Source organism: Pseudorasbora parva, chromosome 22 (assembly GCF_024679245.1).
Source record: "Pseudorasbora parva isolate DD20220531a chromosome 22, ASM2467924v1, whole genome shotgun sequence".
Lineage (NCBI taxonomy): Eukaryota > Metazoa > Chordata > Actinopteri > Cypriniformes > Gobionidae > Pseudorasbora > Pseudorasbora parva.
Window position 1 is genome coordinate 30,398,436 of NC_090193.1, and position 17,364 is coordinate 30,415,799.

General features: G+C 37.7%; 2 protein-coding genes across 3 annotated transcripts in view; both read left to right on the plus strand.

Moving 5' to 3' along the window:
• The window catches only part of egln1b (egl-9 family hypoxia-inducible factor 1b), a 56,816-nt gene extending 48,671 nt beyond the window's left edge, over positions 1-8,145 (plus strand). Inside the window, exons 3-5 of the mRNA XM_067431490.1 lie at positions 6,316-6,452; positions 6,540-6,607; positions 7,365-8,145. Coding sequence (XP_067287591.1) covers positions 6,316-6,452; positions 6,540-6,607; positions 7,365-7,420 — 261 coding nt within the window. The 3' untranslated portion in view covers positions 7,421-8,145. The remainder of the gene's footprint in view (positions 1-6,315; positions 6,453-6,539; positions 6,608-7,364) is intronic.
• A 1,262-nt stretch (positions 8,146-9,407) lies between these two features.
• Positions 9,408-16,133, plus strand: zgc:162816 (uncharacterized protein LOC571260 homolog). Of its 2 annotated transcripts, XM_067431488.1 has the most exons (8): positions 9,408-9,546; positions 9,813-9,971; positions 11,178-11,458; positions 11,555-11,735; positions 13,684-13,805; positions 13,894-14,083; positions 15,022-15,127; positions 15,960-16,133. In XM_067431488.1, exons 2-8 carry the CDS (start codon positions 9,823-9,825, stop codon positions 16,047-16,049), a joined length of 1,119 nt encoding a protein of 372 aa, XP_067287589.1. In that variant the 5' UTR covers positions 9,408-9,546; positions 9,813-9,822; the 3' UTR covers positions 16,050-16,133. The 2 variants fall into 2 exon arrangements, with proteins under 2 accessions (XP_067287589.1, XP_067287590.1); XM_067431489.1 differs by lacking the exon at positions 9,408-9,546 and having other exon boundaries at positions 9,924-10,062.
• The last annotated feature ends 1,231 nt before the right edge of the window (positions 16,134-17,364 follow it).

Consider the following 17,364-nt stretch of genomic DNA (forward strand, 5'->3'; position numbering starts at 1 on the left):
TCATCATCACTCAAACAAATTAAAATAAAAGCATATAAACATTTGAATTGGTCTGTTATTTATAGCAGCATTTACAGCATTATCATAAGCATATGACATTTTATTTACAGCATACAATCATGTTACGGACCACATCCGTCCACCGTGAATAAATCAAATCCGAATGCACGAGTTTTAGGTTATCACTGAGGTGGCCTGCAGATTTATTTTGACGGATTTCCATGTGTGAAACAGGCGAAGGGCGGATGACAAACATCACGACCAAATGCTAGCGATTGGTTAATGGCTTGTCAATGGAGAGTGGCCAGACTCTCTTTACAAATGAAATGTGCGAGAGTCTGGTAAGACCAGGCTAGCCATGACCAGTGTGTATCTGTGAGTGAATCGTACTATCGTTTTTTTGAGTCACAGATTCACAAAATGTGTCTGAATCGGGCTGCACAAATGAATCTTACGGACCAGTTCTTTTCAGTAAATCAGAAACAGTGTAGCCTGATTCCTAAAGCAAATGACTGGTTCATGAGACCCGAACCATTACAAACTTCATTTAATGATTTGAATCTGTTTTAAGCATGGCCCTGGATACTGTAGTGGTAACTGAATTACACCTAAATGAGTCGTAATCCAATCAAAATTGAATTTGGAAATCTGTATCGGTTCAGTAACTTGTGAAATTTCTGCCTCCTTTCTTAAGGTTGTTAATAGGGCTGGGATAAACGACTATTTTTTAAACGATTAATCTAGCGATTATTTTTTCGATGCATCTATTAATCTAACGATTTATTTTCCCTGTCCGATTCGATTTTGATTCAATTATCTCCCTATTAATTGTCTAATTGCAATTTATACACGATCATTTTATTATCTGAATGAAAAAACAAATTCCTTAACATTGCAATATATTTATTGCTCTTAAAATTCCAAAGTAAAAGACTATACAAGAGCAATGCATTCAATAAAACCTTGAAAACATAAAGTACACACACACACACAAACACACACAAATAAATAAATAAATAAGTATAAACCAACAACAAAGAAACACAATATACGATTTTTCTATGTATGCAACTCAGCCTACAGGCTATGCCCATCGATTAAATACCAACAAGTTGGCTAATCAAATCCGGGGACACACTGCAAGCATGCCGTGAGCGTCTTGGCTGCGTGGCGTGTCCGTTTTTGTTTTTGTTTCGGCTCCCATGTCAACAGGCTAGAGTTTGCACACTGCCTGCGTGACGTGCGGAAAACGCGTGCATGCTAGAAATAGAAGAGCGCCAATTTCTCAGGTGACACGCGAGCGTGTTGAGCGTCTCCAGGCAAAATAGAATAGGAAAAGATGTTTATATATCATTTTGACATGAATACATATTAATAAATGACATTTTCATGTTTGAAAGTCTATAGGTTAACATAAATGCAGATATAGGCCTAATTGTAATAATAAAAAATGACAATTATCGATTAATACAGAATGAAATATTCTTTAGCCTATTTTGCCATCAATGCCATAGATATGTGGTCAATAGGCTACTGCCGACGTTGTCTTTGGTGTATCAGTAGGCTATTTATGTTTAACATTAAGTATAGGGCTTCCCTCCGCATCAATAGCAGGACCAGTGCCCCGTCAGACACGCTTCTAGTGTGCAAAGGCAGGAAAACGTCACGCGCATCCGCGGCATGACAGTGAAAACATTTACATGTAGAGTGCATTATGGGCGCCAATATTCCGTTTAAAACCGGAATAGTCCTGGGATAAAACTGTGCTCACTTAGAGGATGGATGCCCTCGGTCACATCAGCGCGATAAGACATTGAACATTTTAAATTTAAAACAGCTTATTATGTAGGTAGCCAATGTGCCCGACGCTTCCACTTAATGCAAACGTTTGTTTTTGTGATTAAAATACATAAAAAACGACCAAAACATCTGTCTTCCTGTGTGCAGAAATTTGTTTATGTAGCCGTGACAACAAAACGCGTGCGTGTGCGTCTGTGTTAAGAGCGCTAGTTGCTCCATGTGCGGCACTAACCTGCAAGCCTTGCACTTCTGAGGAGCCACTCGTGTTGCTACAATAAATAAACATAATAAATAATATAATTATATATTAATTACATAATATACTTAATTATGTATATCTATGGTTGCTACTACTCTCCGGCGCCGCCATCTTTGTTTTGGGTCTGACGAATCAACGTGCATATTTTGCGTCGACGTATTTTTTGCGCCGACTCCCAGCCCTAGTTGTTAAACATTTACTCTTTACGTACTCTTGCCCACTTGCTGTGATAGCAGCCCTGACATTTTCAACCACTGACTCTACCCGCCATCCAGCTCTTAAATCCAGCACGTCAGAGAGGGCTTCTGGTCTAGAACATTCCAAACGGCCATGGAAACTATCCAGAGTGTTGATCAGATGTTCGTGTATGAAGTAAATGTCAAAGAGAGAGTTGGCCAGTTTCACAGGCAAGATACAGGGGTGGTAGAAGGGTTTGTCTGTAGTGTTTAGCCTACATTAAACACTCTTATCTAGATGATGTTTAGGCTGAACTCACGCTTTGCTTGAGGTTCGCAGAGAATGCAGGACAGTCTGTAAACGCTGTTTTCTTCCAGTCCTCTGTTTCTGTGCGTATCACAGTACGCACAGAAACAGTACAAGTGATGTAAGGATTGGTCACACTTACACAAATACCACCCTTATATTTTCCATCCTTCTCAAGTGTAATACAGTAATGCCAGTAATGCATGGTATAAACTCTTTAAACATCTATAAACTGTCCCTCTCTCATATAGCTCACCCTCTTCACTGAATGGAGAGGAAAATAACCGTCTCACTCTCAAGCAAACCTGCTTGTTCCCTCGCTCCCTGTGTGTCAGATATTTTTTTTCTTAAAGCTAAATTTAGCAACAGGTCATCCTGGGGCAGGAAAAAAGGCATTCCCTTCCAGAGTTTTCCCATTCACAACATTCTGTTTTGTGTTAAAGGACAACTCCGGCGAATTTTTAAGTTTATCTTGATCGTTATATCTTTGTGAGTACAGTCTATAGAAAAAAAAAATGAACCGGATTGGTGCTTGCAACACCAACCAGAGCCCCCCATCCCCCAATCAATCAATCATCTCCGTGCATCCCATAACTCTCCTACATAACACTCCCGCTAGCCTAGCTTAGCACAAAGACTGAAGCTATATGGCTTCAGCTAGCCTACTGCTCAATAAGTGACAAAATAACGCCAACATTTTCATATTTACATGTTGCCTTGTGTATAGTCACAGCGTGTACAAATAACAAGGTTAGATGAGACACAGCCATCTTATAAACATATACTGTGGACTATATTCTCAGAAGGCGCAGCACTGCTCCACTTCTGCGGAGTGCGGAGTGATTTGCTCGCAGCACCTGAGAAGCCCCGCGGTGAGAAGCAGAGAGTTCGCTCAGAGTTGGAGTGATTGCTAGATAGTTTACAATCATGGGTGTTCGCTGTATTGTGAAGGCCTGCGACAATAAACAGGGGAGACCAGATAATACAATGATATTCCACAGAATTCCAACCCAAAACGCTGACCTGATGAATCGATGGCTACTTGCTCTGGATATAGACCCAAACACACCTGTAGCCATCATCAAGTGCTATCGGGTGCAAGTCAAGTGCATCATCAAGTGCTATATAACCACATCATGAAGATTAAATCCAACAATGTTATTTGTGCCGATTGTTTTAGGCTATATACATCTAGTAAAATCCAAACGCAATTCAAAATGTATTTCAAAAAAATATATAATAATAATCAGCGCTGCCTTACAGTCACATTGTCCTCAACGGGAGCGCAGGAGGAGATGGCACGACTACATGTGATACAGAATAGCATGAAATACCCTTTTATTAGAGAACTGCACAACACAGTGTAAAAATGAAATATTTACCTTAAAGGAGGGGTGAAACACTCAGTTTCAGTCAATCTCATGTCAATCTTGAGTGCCTATAGAGTAGTATTGCATCCTTCATATCTCCGAAAAGTCTTTAGTTTTATCATATTTATAAAAGAAATATGGGCTGTACCGAGTCTTTCCGGAAAAAACAGAGCGCCTGGAGGCGTATCGTGTGGGCGGAGCTAAAGAATGACGAATGTGCACAAAGCGGTGATGTCCTCAAGCGTGGAGAAACCCATCTCAGCTATCTCAGCTAATACCATAGGCTAATACAGATAATGATCCACAATCAAATCTGAGGCTGAAATAAATTGAACAGGAGAAACGGCAACATCAGGATGTCCGTCTCTGTGGTATGTACTGTATTTAGGGGCCTTTGTGTGCAGTGTATGAGGACATGATTCGGTTTATGGACTATTGTATGTGACTAGACCTAAGAGGTAGCAAGCAAAACGGTTTTTCACGTCAGAGTCAGACTAGTGTTATACAGAACAACAATGGAGTAACCGTTAACGCATTTGAATGACGAAGCACGCGATCGTATCGTTTACTGATGTTTACTCATGCGACGGTAGCCAATAGCAGACATTTGAAGTTGATTTACTCACCGGCTGCTTCCAAAGCAGGACCGAATCTTTATCGCTGGGACCGCTCTGTCAAAAACACACTTCTTTGGTATGATTTGGTGAAGTCCTGTGACTGCAGTGACCGTGGAAATCCACTTTGCGACGCGACTGAAGCGAAGCCTTGAAGCTTCCCGTCATTTCTGCGTTCAAATCGGTTCAAATGCAGCGCTGCCTTCCCGGAATGCTGTGCTGAAGCGTTGAAAGTCGCTCGACGTCACCCATAGGAATAAAGTGGAGCGCGGCGCGTCATAAGTGTTCACGGACGACTGGATCTGCACCTGAGAGAGTGTTTACGGCGTGCATTTCCTCTCTCTCCCTCTAGTCATGCGCGCGCGCACCCTTCCGGGAGAAGAGCCCGTACAGCCCATACAAGGACCTTCCGATCTATTTAACGTCAAGTAGACCCATACTCGAAAAAAACTCGCCGAAACTTGTGAGAAACCGGAAGGAGTATTTTTAACACAGAAATACTCCATCAAATGTCCAACATTAGTTTTTGAAACTTTGTCTATGTTTAGGATGGGAATCCAAGTCTTTAACAGTGTAAAAAGCTCAGTATGCATGAAACAGCATTTCACCCCCCCTTTAATGTACATATATCATAAAATGTCAAAGTCTGCAAATACAATCATGAAGCACAATCGCTACTCATCATCAGTCCTAACTATTACGGTGTTCATTACAAAACTGTCATGAAGAAGCATGTGTTCACTATTACATTTTTTTCGTCTTAAATTTTCGCCTACAAATTAATTCTGTGATTTTGTCAAGGTGTTAACGATCAGTCTATTTGTTATAAACATAAATCCTCCACTGGAGGCTGGCACTGTTAGAGGATTACGCCAATGGCAGAATAAGGAGAGAACGAGTTCATTCAGGGACATTATCAGCAAAACTGCATGAATTTTATTTGATTTGAAGTGTTTAAAATTAACGAAATATTTGTAATTAAAATAACACTGTTTTAAAAAAATACCTGAGAAGTATTTTATACAATTTTGTTTTAATGGATATTTTGATATATTTATTCTACAACATAAAAAGGATATTGAATGATTTTCAGCAATGTAATGTGTAAGGCACAAATGGGATTTATAGTCCCTATCTAATATTTTTCGATGTCTTTTACCTTTGACAGAGTTAAACATGGTGTCACGTGGATGGGAATATGCATGCAAATGATATGCAGATGAGGTCATGCACAATAAAACAAGGCGTTGTAAGCTCCATATATGGGGATTTCAGGGAGGAGTCAGGGTGGAGATGCACATACGCACAATCTGCTGCTGGCTGTGATTTATAAAGGGATTTTTGCGCAGGTTCTGGCAAAATCTTGCTTTTGTACGTATGTACACTTTTAGGATGAAATCTACGCAAAGTTTTATAAATGAGACCCTTGGACTGTTGTGTGTCTACAGTGAAGCACAGGGATGGGTCAGTGATGGTTTGGGCTGCAATATCTCAATCTCTACTGTGCTTGATAGACGTGTCACTGCCAAGGACTTTTATTATTATTATTATTTCCTCCAAACCATTCTGAAGGACCATGTGCAGGTTGTGACCATGTTGTGTGGTTCAATCATGATAGTCCATGATTATGCACCAATAAACACAGCAAGACTGATGACAGTAGTTTGATGAACATCTCCCATGGCCTGCAGATCTAAATCTCCAGATCAAACTATTTTTCTAGTCTAAGCCAAGTGTTTCACTGTTTAACCTCTGTATACACCATAATTCTCATCTGCTTACTCTATAGGAACACGGTGGCCTTTTGCGGATCTTTCCAGAGGGAACCGCACAGTTTGCAGATATTGAGCCCAAGTTTGACAGACTTCTGCTTTTTTGGTCAGACAGACGGAACCCACATGAGGTTCAGCCAGCTTATGCCACGAGGTCAGTAATAATGACACATTTCATTTTCTAAAATAGTCCCGTAAGGTATTTATGTCTTTATACAATTCTATGTGAATTTATGTGCAGGTATGCTATAACGGTGTGGTATTTTGACGCTGATGAGCGAGCTCGAGCTAAGGAGAAATATCTAACAGGTGAGATCTTCTCAAACATGACCAGGCACTTGCATTGATCCTAAACAACATTTGTGTGTTATCATCTATAGATTACTCTGCTGTATCTATGGGATTATGGCCAGATTGCTTTGCTGGAATACGATTTAAAGGAGAAGCGCAGCCAAAATTAACATTTACTCACCCTTATCACTCTTCTTTTTTTTTCTAATACAAAAGTAAAAGTTTAATAGGTTATTGTTAAAAAACATTTTCACTGGTGAAAAAACTTTGCTCTCCCACTTGCCACACAAAAAGTGAGGCACGCACCTTCAGGCACGGTCTTAATATGTACACCGATCTGCTTTTGCTCTGTGCTTCATTTAATCCATATTATTTGATTTTATTTCAATCAAATCAATTGTTTAAGGATTTTTATATATTTTTATATTGACGCTTTCACAAAATATGATGAAAGATGTATAAAGTGTCATTCTAAAGCCTCAATGGAAGCTTCAAATAAATATGACATGACAAAAATGACATTTGGTGCTGTCTATTACGATAGGTCAGAATGACACTATGGCCATTCTAGTAGCTATTAAATTTTAGTAGTCTAGTGTTAAAAATATGCTTTGAATGCTACATTCTGCTTGTATGACATAAGGGTGAGTAAATAATGACAGTATTTTCATTTAAGGATGAAGTATCCCTTTAATATCATATATGGATTGTCGGAGAGAGCGCAGAGCAGGTCCGTATTGAACTTTGACATTTTTCTCATGATGACTTTTTTTAGGTGCAGGTGAACGGGGCGTAAAAGTGGAGCTAAACAAGCCGTCAGAGCCCAGCTAGTGAACAAGGGATGAATGAATAGGAGTGTACAGGGTTGGACCTCCGGAGTGCTGCTGAGAGGTGATGAGCAGAGGCCAGAAGAAAGTCAGGAAGTGACTTTCTCTCTCATTCACCTCATCCATCATCTATAAGGGGCTTCTCATAGGGACTCAGAATGTGATAGGGCTGTGAAGACAGGCGTGAATTAACATGCTTTATGTTTTCATTATGAAGAATGCTGGCTTACATGAGCATAGGATGGACGTAATGCTCAAGGGTCTGTGTGTGCGCGCGCACGATTATTTTGAGCTATGACCCCCTACAGTTTCCTTCCTCTGTCCCCCTTGTCAGCTTTGTTATTGCACATGATAATAAAGGTACAGTTTTGTTTGGCAGTGGATACGTAAAAGAAAAACACAGAAATCCCCTTTTAAAGGTTACAAGCTTTGTGCAATGTCCTATATGTGTTATTCTGCTCATAAGCCACTGTAATTAATGGATTTGTGTTTTGTATGGCTCGTAATTCCGCTTCCCAAGCTCTCGCAACTGGAGCCACAAGGAACCTTTATCATGGCTTCCACCTGTTGCTTAGTAACCGGGTGCATTGCTGGATTGTCTTTGCCAGTCATCAGCGATATGTCTGTTGTTGCAGACGTCATGTCTCTCCTGTTTTAAGCCAAACTTGACACCTCATGTCTGTCTAACAGCTCTGAGTTTTAAATAAAAAAGCAGTTTTCCTAAATCTTTTTGGACTGTGTGCACGTGTTTTAATGCTTCCACCTTATGTCTCATGGGAATAACCTTGTTGTCACTAAAAGTCATGTGACTTTTTCTGTGTGTTTGAAGTCCTGCGGCACCCCCTAGCTGTTAGTAGTAGCAAATACAAATCCTCTACATTAGAAATATTCCAACTGGAAGAGCATGAAGAATGAAGGCTTCCACATGAATGGAAGAAAATAATGCACATTGTCAATATTGTATAATGTCAATATTGATTTTTCAGGACAATTTCTGCATGTTTTGAAAATAAGATTTTATGCCTAAAATGTGACACAAATGAATAAAATTTCATACGCATAAATTGTTCCCCTGTAAAATATTTAATCAGCCAGATGCGGGACTAGAAAAACCACACACATACACTATTAGTTTGGGGAAAATGTATGTTCAAAAATGCTGTTTGTTTGACTTTTCTATTCATCAGAGAACAAAAACATAAAAACGGTTGTATATGCCTGAACAAAAACATAAAAACGGTTGTATATGCCTAAAATACAACTAGAATTTGAAATGGTATCTCAGAAGCATTACCACAACGGCCAGAATCGGAGCTGTAGAATTCATGTAGCCTGCTGCTTTTACCACAGAACTCTCTCAAAAGACATCAAGGGATAAAGTGAAAACAGGCCTAAAGGTCTTTCGATAATCTGACATGGCTCTGGTAATTGAGGATTTTATCCAAGTGAGAGAGGAGGGATTAGTGTTAATGACTACAAGCCTTAATTATCCATTTTATTAACTTACTTAGTAATCCACTTTAATGAGTAACAAAAAGTTCATCTGGGACATTAGATTAGACATTTAGTGGTTACTACACATCCAGCCAAACCAGTGCTATACGTGGAGATATTTTAAAGATCTATCATCTGCATCATGATGATCATGGGTCTGAATGTGGGGTTTGTTCAGATGAAGTCTATAATTTGATGCAATATAATACAATTATTGCTGTTAAATTAATCACATCCAAAATAAAATTTGTGTTTGCATATGTGTCTACTGCATAATTATGATGTATATATAAATACACATTCATGTATATATTTAAGAAATATTTGCATGTATGTGTATTATATATATAATTTATATTATATATACACAAATATATTTTATATATAATAGTTTGAAAGGGACGAGGATAAAGCAATACAATCTATCATTTAAATATTTGTAAACAAAATGAATAAAGGATAATGTAAAAACACGTAGAAATCTGTTAGTTAAAATTAATAAACCATTTGGATATAATCTTTTCCTTACATTTTGCCAGGAGCTTTTAGTTTGAAAATTTCAGTTTTTCATATATTGCGTCGATTCTGGCTTCACACTATCGCTCTCGTTGATCAGAACTTGAGACGCGCTTTATGGTGAGTGAATCAAAAGCTGTGATTTTAAAGTGTATCATCAGTTTCAGGTTATCATCACTGTTTGACACGTGTCACTTTGACCACACAATCCAATGTAAAGTTTACTCGACCTTTTACTTATTATATATATTTTTTTTTAGAGTTGAAACTATGATTTAAAAAAATGTTACATTTATGTTTTCTGCACTATCCTGTAGGCTATAAGTTACAGGTCTGCAGGGCTTCCATTTCGCTTAAAATGTGTTATTGTAATTTATTTGTTTTAGCTATTGGATAATGGCCAGTGTTGAGTTCGTCAAAGACCTTTGTACTCCAGCGCTGATTATTGACCTGGATAAAGTGAAAAGAAATGCTGAAGGCATGCGGGAGCGCTTCCAGAAACTGGGCGTCCAGCTCAGACCTCACATGAAAACACACAAAACACTGTAAGATTCTCCTGTCGGCACCAGCCTGTTTATCTACTGTTTCATCTCTGTATGACTGCACTTGTTGGACAGCTTGCTTGTTGTAAAATAGGTATAATTCACTTTAGTCATTTTTTTAAATTATTATTTGGACACGTGACGTGAAGCACTCTCATTCGCCCTCAAGCTATCCTAGGTGTATATGACTTTCTTCATTCAGCCGAACACATTTAGAGTGATACTAAATATCCTGGCTCTTTCCAGTTTTGTAATGGCAGTGATTTGACGCGGCACGTTTTTGAAGCTCCAAAAAACTCATTAAGTTCATCATAAAAGTAACCCACACGTCTTAAGTGGGTTAATAAATGCAATCTGAAGTGGAGTGATGGGGGTTTTGTAATAAAAATATCCACATTTAAAGCTTTATAAATGATACTCACAGGAGTCGGGTTGTGGTGGAAGCGTGACCTCTGACCCGACGTAGCTACATTTAAACTTCTCTTTTTAAACTTATAATTTGTGAATTTGTTTTGCTCTCGGCTCGTTTTGAACGCTCATACGTTGCCTATGGAAGCCCGAGACTTTTTATCTCAGAATTCTGACTTTTTTTCCTCACATGTGAGTTATAAAGTCAGAATTCTGAGATATTAACTCGCAATTGCGTGATATAAAGTCACAATTCAGATTCTCTTCCGCTTTGAAGAGATTTTTCGCTTGAAAGAAGAATGTCATATACACCTAGGATGCCTTGAGGGTAAGTAAATCATGGGCTAATTTTCATTTTGGGTGAAATTGTTATTATAAAACATTTGAATAACTTTTATTATAATGAAATATCAAACCAAACAAAATTTATTTGAAAGAAAAATAGTACAAACCCTTTTTAAACAACAAACCTTTTACCTCAAAAAAAAAAAAAAAATCAGATTTCATCATTACCTATAAATTCAATTGTGTCTTTTCCACTTGTAATTTTGATTGGTGTCTTCCAAGTATTTGGATATTTAAGACTCTTAAAACATTTGAATATCTTTTATTATAAAAAGTATCAAACATTTTTCCAAACAAACATATTTAAAAAAATAAGTTTTGAAGGTAACACTTTAAAATAAGGTTCCATTTATAAATTCATTAGTTAACAATAACTAACAATAAAATACTTCTAAAGCCTTTTTTCATTGAATCATTGTTTATTCACCATGAATGTTCCGTGTCTGTTGTGTTCAGGGAATGTGCAGACATCATGACAGGAGGCTCTCGCCGTTGTATCGTGGTTTCTACTTTAGTCGAGGCGTCGTTCTATGCTGATAATGGCTATGATGATATACTGTACGCATACCCACTGCCATTTGATAAAGTGGAGCGCTGTGCTGAGCTATCTGAGAGACTATCTCTATTCCACATCATAGTGGACAACCGCCTTGCCCTACAGGAACTAGAGAGGAGACCTCTGAAGCAGGGAAAAGTCTGGAAGGTGTGGATGAAACTGGATTGTGACAACGGGAGAGGTAACGCTTGAAGAGGGAGTTCACCAGCGTGACGTGTGAAGCATGGTTTTGGGTGTACTGCAGTAAGACACATTTGTTTGTTTTGTGTTTTGACAGCGGGAGTTCCTCATTTTGACCCAGCTGCACTGAAACTTGCCCAGGAGGTCTCGGATACTGAGGGGGTGGAGCTGACGGGAATTTACGCCCACTGTGGGAATACCTACACCTGCCAGGGGGAGGAGCAAATCAAAGCCATAGCTCAGGAAACCACTACCATCACGCTGCAGTTCATGGAGAAGTATGCAGACATCGTCTAACGTTCACTTTAAATTCATCTTTGAAAGCATTGATCATTTAGCAATAATAATTGTAAATCTAATAAATGTAAATGTTTTTTTTTTTCACACCCCCCCATTATTTATTTTTTTACATTTTAGATGTAAATTGTTACATTTAAAATAATTGATTTTAGTTTTAGTGTTTTATTTTTAAATTTATTTAGACAAAAAATAAATTTATTAGACAATAAACATTTTAAATACTAATAATTTAACAACACAAATATTTGGAACCTTTAGAATAAAATTATAAAAATAAATATTTAATATTGTACATCATAATATTGTGATGTCAAAATTCACTTGTAGCTAGTAATTAAAAATGACTTATGCTTTTATTTAGCATTTATTTATTTTTATTCAGACACCAAAGTATATAATTTTAAGCACTGATCGTTTTACTATGCTAGTAAATGCAACAATTTTTATCTTATTTTAATAATCATTTTTTTTATACTATGCATTATAATATTGTGATCCCTAAATTCACATTTAGTATTTAAGATCATTAATGTAAAAAAGGTTTTCCCCATTCATCTAGACAACAAAGCATGATCATTTTCAATGCTGGTAACAACATTAATAAGTGTAATATTTCGCAGAAAACATAAAAATTAATATTTTGTTATAATTTTTGTTCAATTATAATATTGTGATGCTTAATTTCACTTTACCGTTTTGTTTTTAATTTATTTAACAAAGCATATCATTGTAAGCAATGATAATTTAAGAACACTAATAAATGTAATATTTTTATACTTTCTTCTTTTCCTTTCGGCTGTTCTCTTCAGGGGTCGCCACAGCGACTCATCTGCCTCCATCTAGTCCTATCCCCTGTATCCTCTTCTCTCAGACCGACTACCTTCATGTCCTCCTTCACTAAATATATATATTTTTTAAACTATGCATTGTAATATTTGCCACCTAAATTCACTTGTAGCATTTAAAATAATTGAGTTTAATTTATAGTGTTTTATTTGAATTAGACAACACAGCATAATAATCTACCAGCACTAATAAATGTAATAAATGTTTTCTTTTGCAGAAAAGATGAAGGAAAATCTTCTTTTTATACTATTTACTATAATATTGTGATTTTTAATTTGTAGTGTTTTATTTTTAATCTATATAGATGGCAAACATAAGTAAATCTAATAATAATTTTATATATATATATATATATATATATATATATATATATATATATATATATATATATATATATATATATATATATATATAATATTATGATGCCAAAATGGATGTGTAGCATTAAAAAATAATAACAAATTTATTTTTCATTTATTTAGAAAATAAAGCATACAGGAATTTAATATAGGCATAAAATGAACATTATCATCCTGTAGCAAAGTTTGTATGTTCAGGGAAGGAGGAGGCTGGAACCGGCGAACGTTCAACAAAAGACTTTAATAAATAAATAAACAAAATGAAAATAACGCAGACAGGTCCTCGGGGACGACTTCCCGCACACACATAATAAAACACAACATAAATTCCAGGCCTGGTCCTCTCTCGTCTTGCACTGTCGTCGTCACTCCTCTGTGAGACTAGGCCGGTGTGGCGCTCAGCTGGCACTCATTATCACTCATCCAACATGTTTCAACCAACAATGGTCTTCATCAGGGCTGCTTTGCCCTAATGAAGACCATTGTTGTTTGAAACATGTTGGCACTTGTCATTTTAAAAACGACTTAAGCCATACCTAATATAGGCTTTTTAATTATTTTCTTCTCCTTCGTTTCCATCTGACTGAGTGCCTTGGACCTGCTTTTTTTGTGTCACTGGACTTTCCCTTTCCCAAGAGCACCTATTACGGACTATTTAACTCTACCTGAGTGCTGGGTTGAACCTCTTGCATCCCTACTATTATTTCTACTGTCCATATAGGCTGAAGGCTGCTGGAATACACACTCCCAAATCCAGCATTGGCTCCACCCCTTCCTGTAGCCACCCAGTTCCAGACATGGCCATGTTGAGTGAGGTGCATCCTGGGAACTACGTATTTTATGGTGTGTTTTGCCATGTTCTTCTGTTTAATCATAAGCAGTAATGTTCTCAGTTTGTTTTGAATAATAATATTATTGGTTGCACATCCAGATGTGCAGCAGTCCCTCATTGGGTCCTGTAGACTTGAGGATGTTGCAGTGCGGGTACTGACGCGGGTCATAGGTCACTATCCACACAGGAACCAGTTACTTGTAGACTGTGGGTGGGCAGCACTCAGTCATGATGGTGGGGGGCGCTTACCCACAGGATATGCCATCATCGAAGGACACCCGGAACTCAAGTAAGAGAACATAATGTGGATTTATACAGTCATGGCCAGAATTATTGACACCCTTGGTAAATATGAATTCTAGTAAATACCAACAGATAAAAAATAAATACCTGATGGCCTCTGCTAGAAATCTTATAATGAGCCGTGGCTGGGTCTCCCATCAGGACAGTGATCCAAAACAGAATTCAAAATCAACACGACAATGTATCACTGAGCACAAAATGAAGCTTTTGCCATGGCCGTCCCAGTCCCTGACCTGAACCCTATAGAAAATGACTGGGGTTAACTGAAGAAACGCACCAATTTAGCTAAATTTTGGAATGAAAGATGAAGGGAATAAACAGTGCACATTTATTTTTTACAGCCATCTATGATCATTTTTTCCAGAGGTGCCAGTAATTTTGGCCATGACTGAGGACTTGAGGACTGAATTTATTTGTTCTTCTAGGGAATATTCTCCCTTCACTAGGGATGCTCAATTGGTACCTTATCTGTTATTGGTAGATATTAAGATTTTTTTAGCTGCTCATTTTCCCTATTTTTACTACATATATACTACTGTTCAAAAGTTTGGGGTCATGGACGATTAAGGTTCATTGATACACGCAGGGTGCGAAGGCTGGCCCGTGTGGTCATAATGTTATGCCTGATCTGTGTAGATGACAGTTACATAGACAGTATAGAATTTTAATAGCAACCATTTATCAGTTATCAGCCATAACATAATTATCAAATAAACTGTTATTGGTATGAATTTTAATATTGGAGCATCCCTAGATCCCGGTCTACATTGGATTAAATCCATTCTCAAATATTAAAAACTAAGCAGTGACATTGCATAATAATTTTTAGCACATGTTTAGATGTTATTGTTTTACTTCACAACAGTGGGAGGTTTTGTGAGTCAGATGATATAAATAGCATGAAGGGTGTCGTCTGTTTTGCAGACTACTGTCTATGACTCAGGAACACGGCAGGGTGGAGCCCATCTCTGGAAAACTGGACTTCAAGCAGTTCCCGCTGGGGTCACTCCTCACTCTCATGCCTTACCACGTGAGTTACTAACCTTCTTACTGCAGCCAAGCACACAGAAACACACTGTATTCAACTGTTTGGAAAGACATTCTCCATTTGACTAAATCGTTACTGTTAGTCTATAAATTAAATCCATGTGCTGTGCATTTAAAGTCCCCCTAGTGCACGATAAATGGAGTCGATGTCTCCTAAAAGAAAACCGATTCGGAAATACTTGAAATGAGTTGTCAGTAATTTCAGTCTTACTTCTTGCATGAACCTACATGTCGAGAAGACGCTGTGTCCTGCGCAGCAAAAAGCAACTTTTGCATGCGTTTTCAAAGGATGAGGACTCCTGCTCGAATTGATACAATAAAACCGATCACTGTGTGTGCAAGTGATGAGGAAGCCTCCGGAGCTGAAATTCATATATGATAATGTGTTTAATTTCCAACACTTGTGGTGAGCTGTAGACCAATCACAACAGACTAAGCCCTTTGACCAATCAGAGCAGAGTAGGCTCTGAGAAAGGAGGGTTTAGAGAGAGCCAATCCTTTATCAAACCATTTCAGACACTGCCATATTAATGTACATCACCCCTCACAATGTATATTATAAGAATAAGGTTTTTTTTTTTACCTTGAATGCATGTAAACCTTTTGTAGGAGACCTCCAAAACAAAATTAGGAACCTTTACAATAGCATAATAGGGGAACTTTAAAATTCAGTTCTTGTAGATTTTATATTGGACAAACATGGTACCAAAAATGTTTAATTTAAAATGAATGCAATTCATTGAAATCAATTGAATTTAAAATTAAGAGCAGGTTGAAGAATAGAAAACCTAAACACTTGTATGTTTTGTTGACAGGCTTGTGCTACAGCTATGATGCATCCAACCTATTTTGTCCATTCTAATGGGAAGTTAATGGACACATGGAAACCCGTTCGAGGCTGGTAACAATCTCAAAGGCTGCATTTACACTGCAGGTCTTGATGCACAATTCCGATTTGGTGACTATATCCGTTTTTTTTTTTTTTTTTTTTTTTTGACGACCCCTTACATCATCTTTTCAAAAGCAACCTGTATCCGATATTTGCATTTACACTGTACACTGGGAAAACAGCCCAAGACGTTCTTAACTAGTGAAAGGAAGTAAAATATGCAATGGACGCAGACAAAATGATCGCACAATGTTTTGCTGTCTGCACTGTTCCACACATCTTTAAAGTCGGCAAAACATTTCTCTCTTTAAGGCGGAGATCCCTTGACGGGGTTGCCAGGTTTTCACAACAAAACCCGTCCAATTGCAACTCAAAACTGTGTTAAAGTAGCCCAATTCCGCATGAAAACCGCAGACTTGGCAACACTGGATCGCAGTTTGTGTCCACCTGAGCTGACGTCATTCGCCTCCGTCCTTTTTTCAATGACGTACGACTCTCATTTACTGGGGGATATCCGATCTGACCGCTTACATGACAGACGCTAATGCACTCATCTGAATCATATCGGATTTATTACCACATATGAGTGAGGCCTGAATCCGAACTGAGGATATCGGAATTCATGCGTTTTTTTTTACTGCTTACACATTCACATGTCATATCCGATCTGTGCCACATGAGAGGAAAAAATCGGAATTGGGTCACTTGAACCATGCAGTGTAAATGGGGCCTAACAGAGGGACTGCGGTTAGACATATTTATGACCTTGAGCAACTAATTTGCTGTCTAAGGCAGGTGTCTATTAGAAACCCTTATCAAGAGATTGTTGATCAGGAGCTTACTGCATTATGGGTTGGAAGCATGGCAGTTCTGTCCATGAGGAGCACTCGTTGTTGAAAACATAATATTCCCCAGCAAAATGCCCTTTGTGTAAACTGGAAGGCTTACATTGGATTTACAATATTTTCTGCAGATTTATGAAAGATTGTGAAAACTGTGATTTCTTCTTTGTATCTGACTGAACGTGCATGCAGTATGTGCTGAAAAAGAGTTTTGGAGAGATCTGAAATGTCTGAATTTCTGCTTTTTACAAAATGTTAACATGTACCTCAGTTTGTAATAAAATAAATCTACAAGTCCCACTGGTATATTCAGATGCTTTAATTGTCTTTTATTATCTTATTTTGCTTTAATGTTCCAAATTGAAGTATTCTCTTTAAAAGTGCTATAAAGCAATAGTGGGTAATTGAGTTAATAATAATACAAGCTAATAAAAGCTAATAAAAACAAGTTAATAATAAAACAAGTGTCCAATCTTTGGACACTTTTGG

Bases quoted from the DNA above. Each gene is read 5' to 3' on its own strand.
- zgc:162816 (XM_067431488.1), top strand. From the start codon at position 9,823: ATGGCCAGTGTTGAGTTCGTCAAAGACCTTTGTACTCCAGCGCTGATT. The intron at 9,972-11,177 runs GTAAGATTCTCC...TGTTGTGTTCAG, and splicing joins ATGAAAACACACAAAACACT to GGAATGTGCAGACATCATGA. The intron at 15,128-15,959 runs GTGAGTTACTAA...TTTTGTTGACAG, and splicing joins TCACTCTCATGCCTTACCAC to GCTTGTGCTACAGCTATGAT.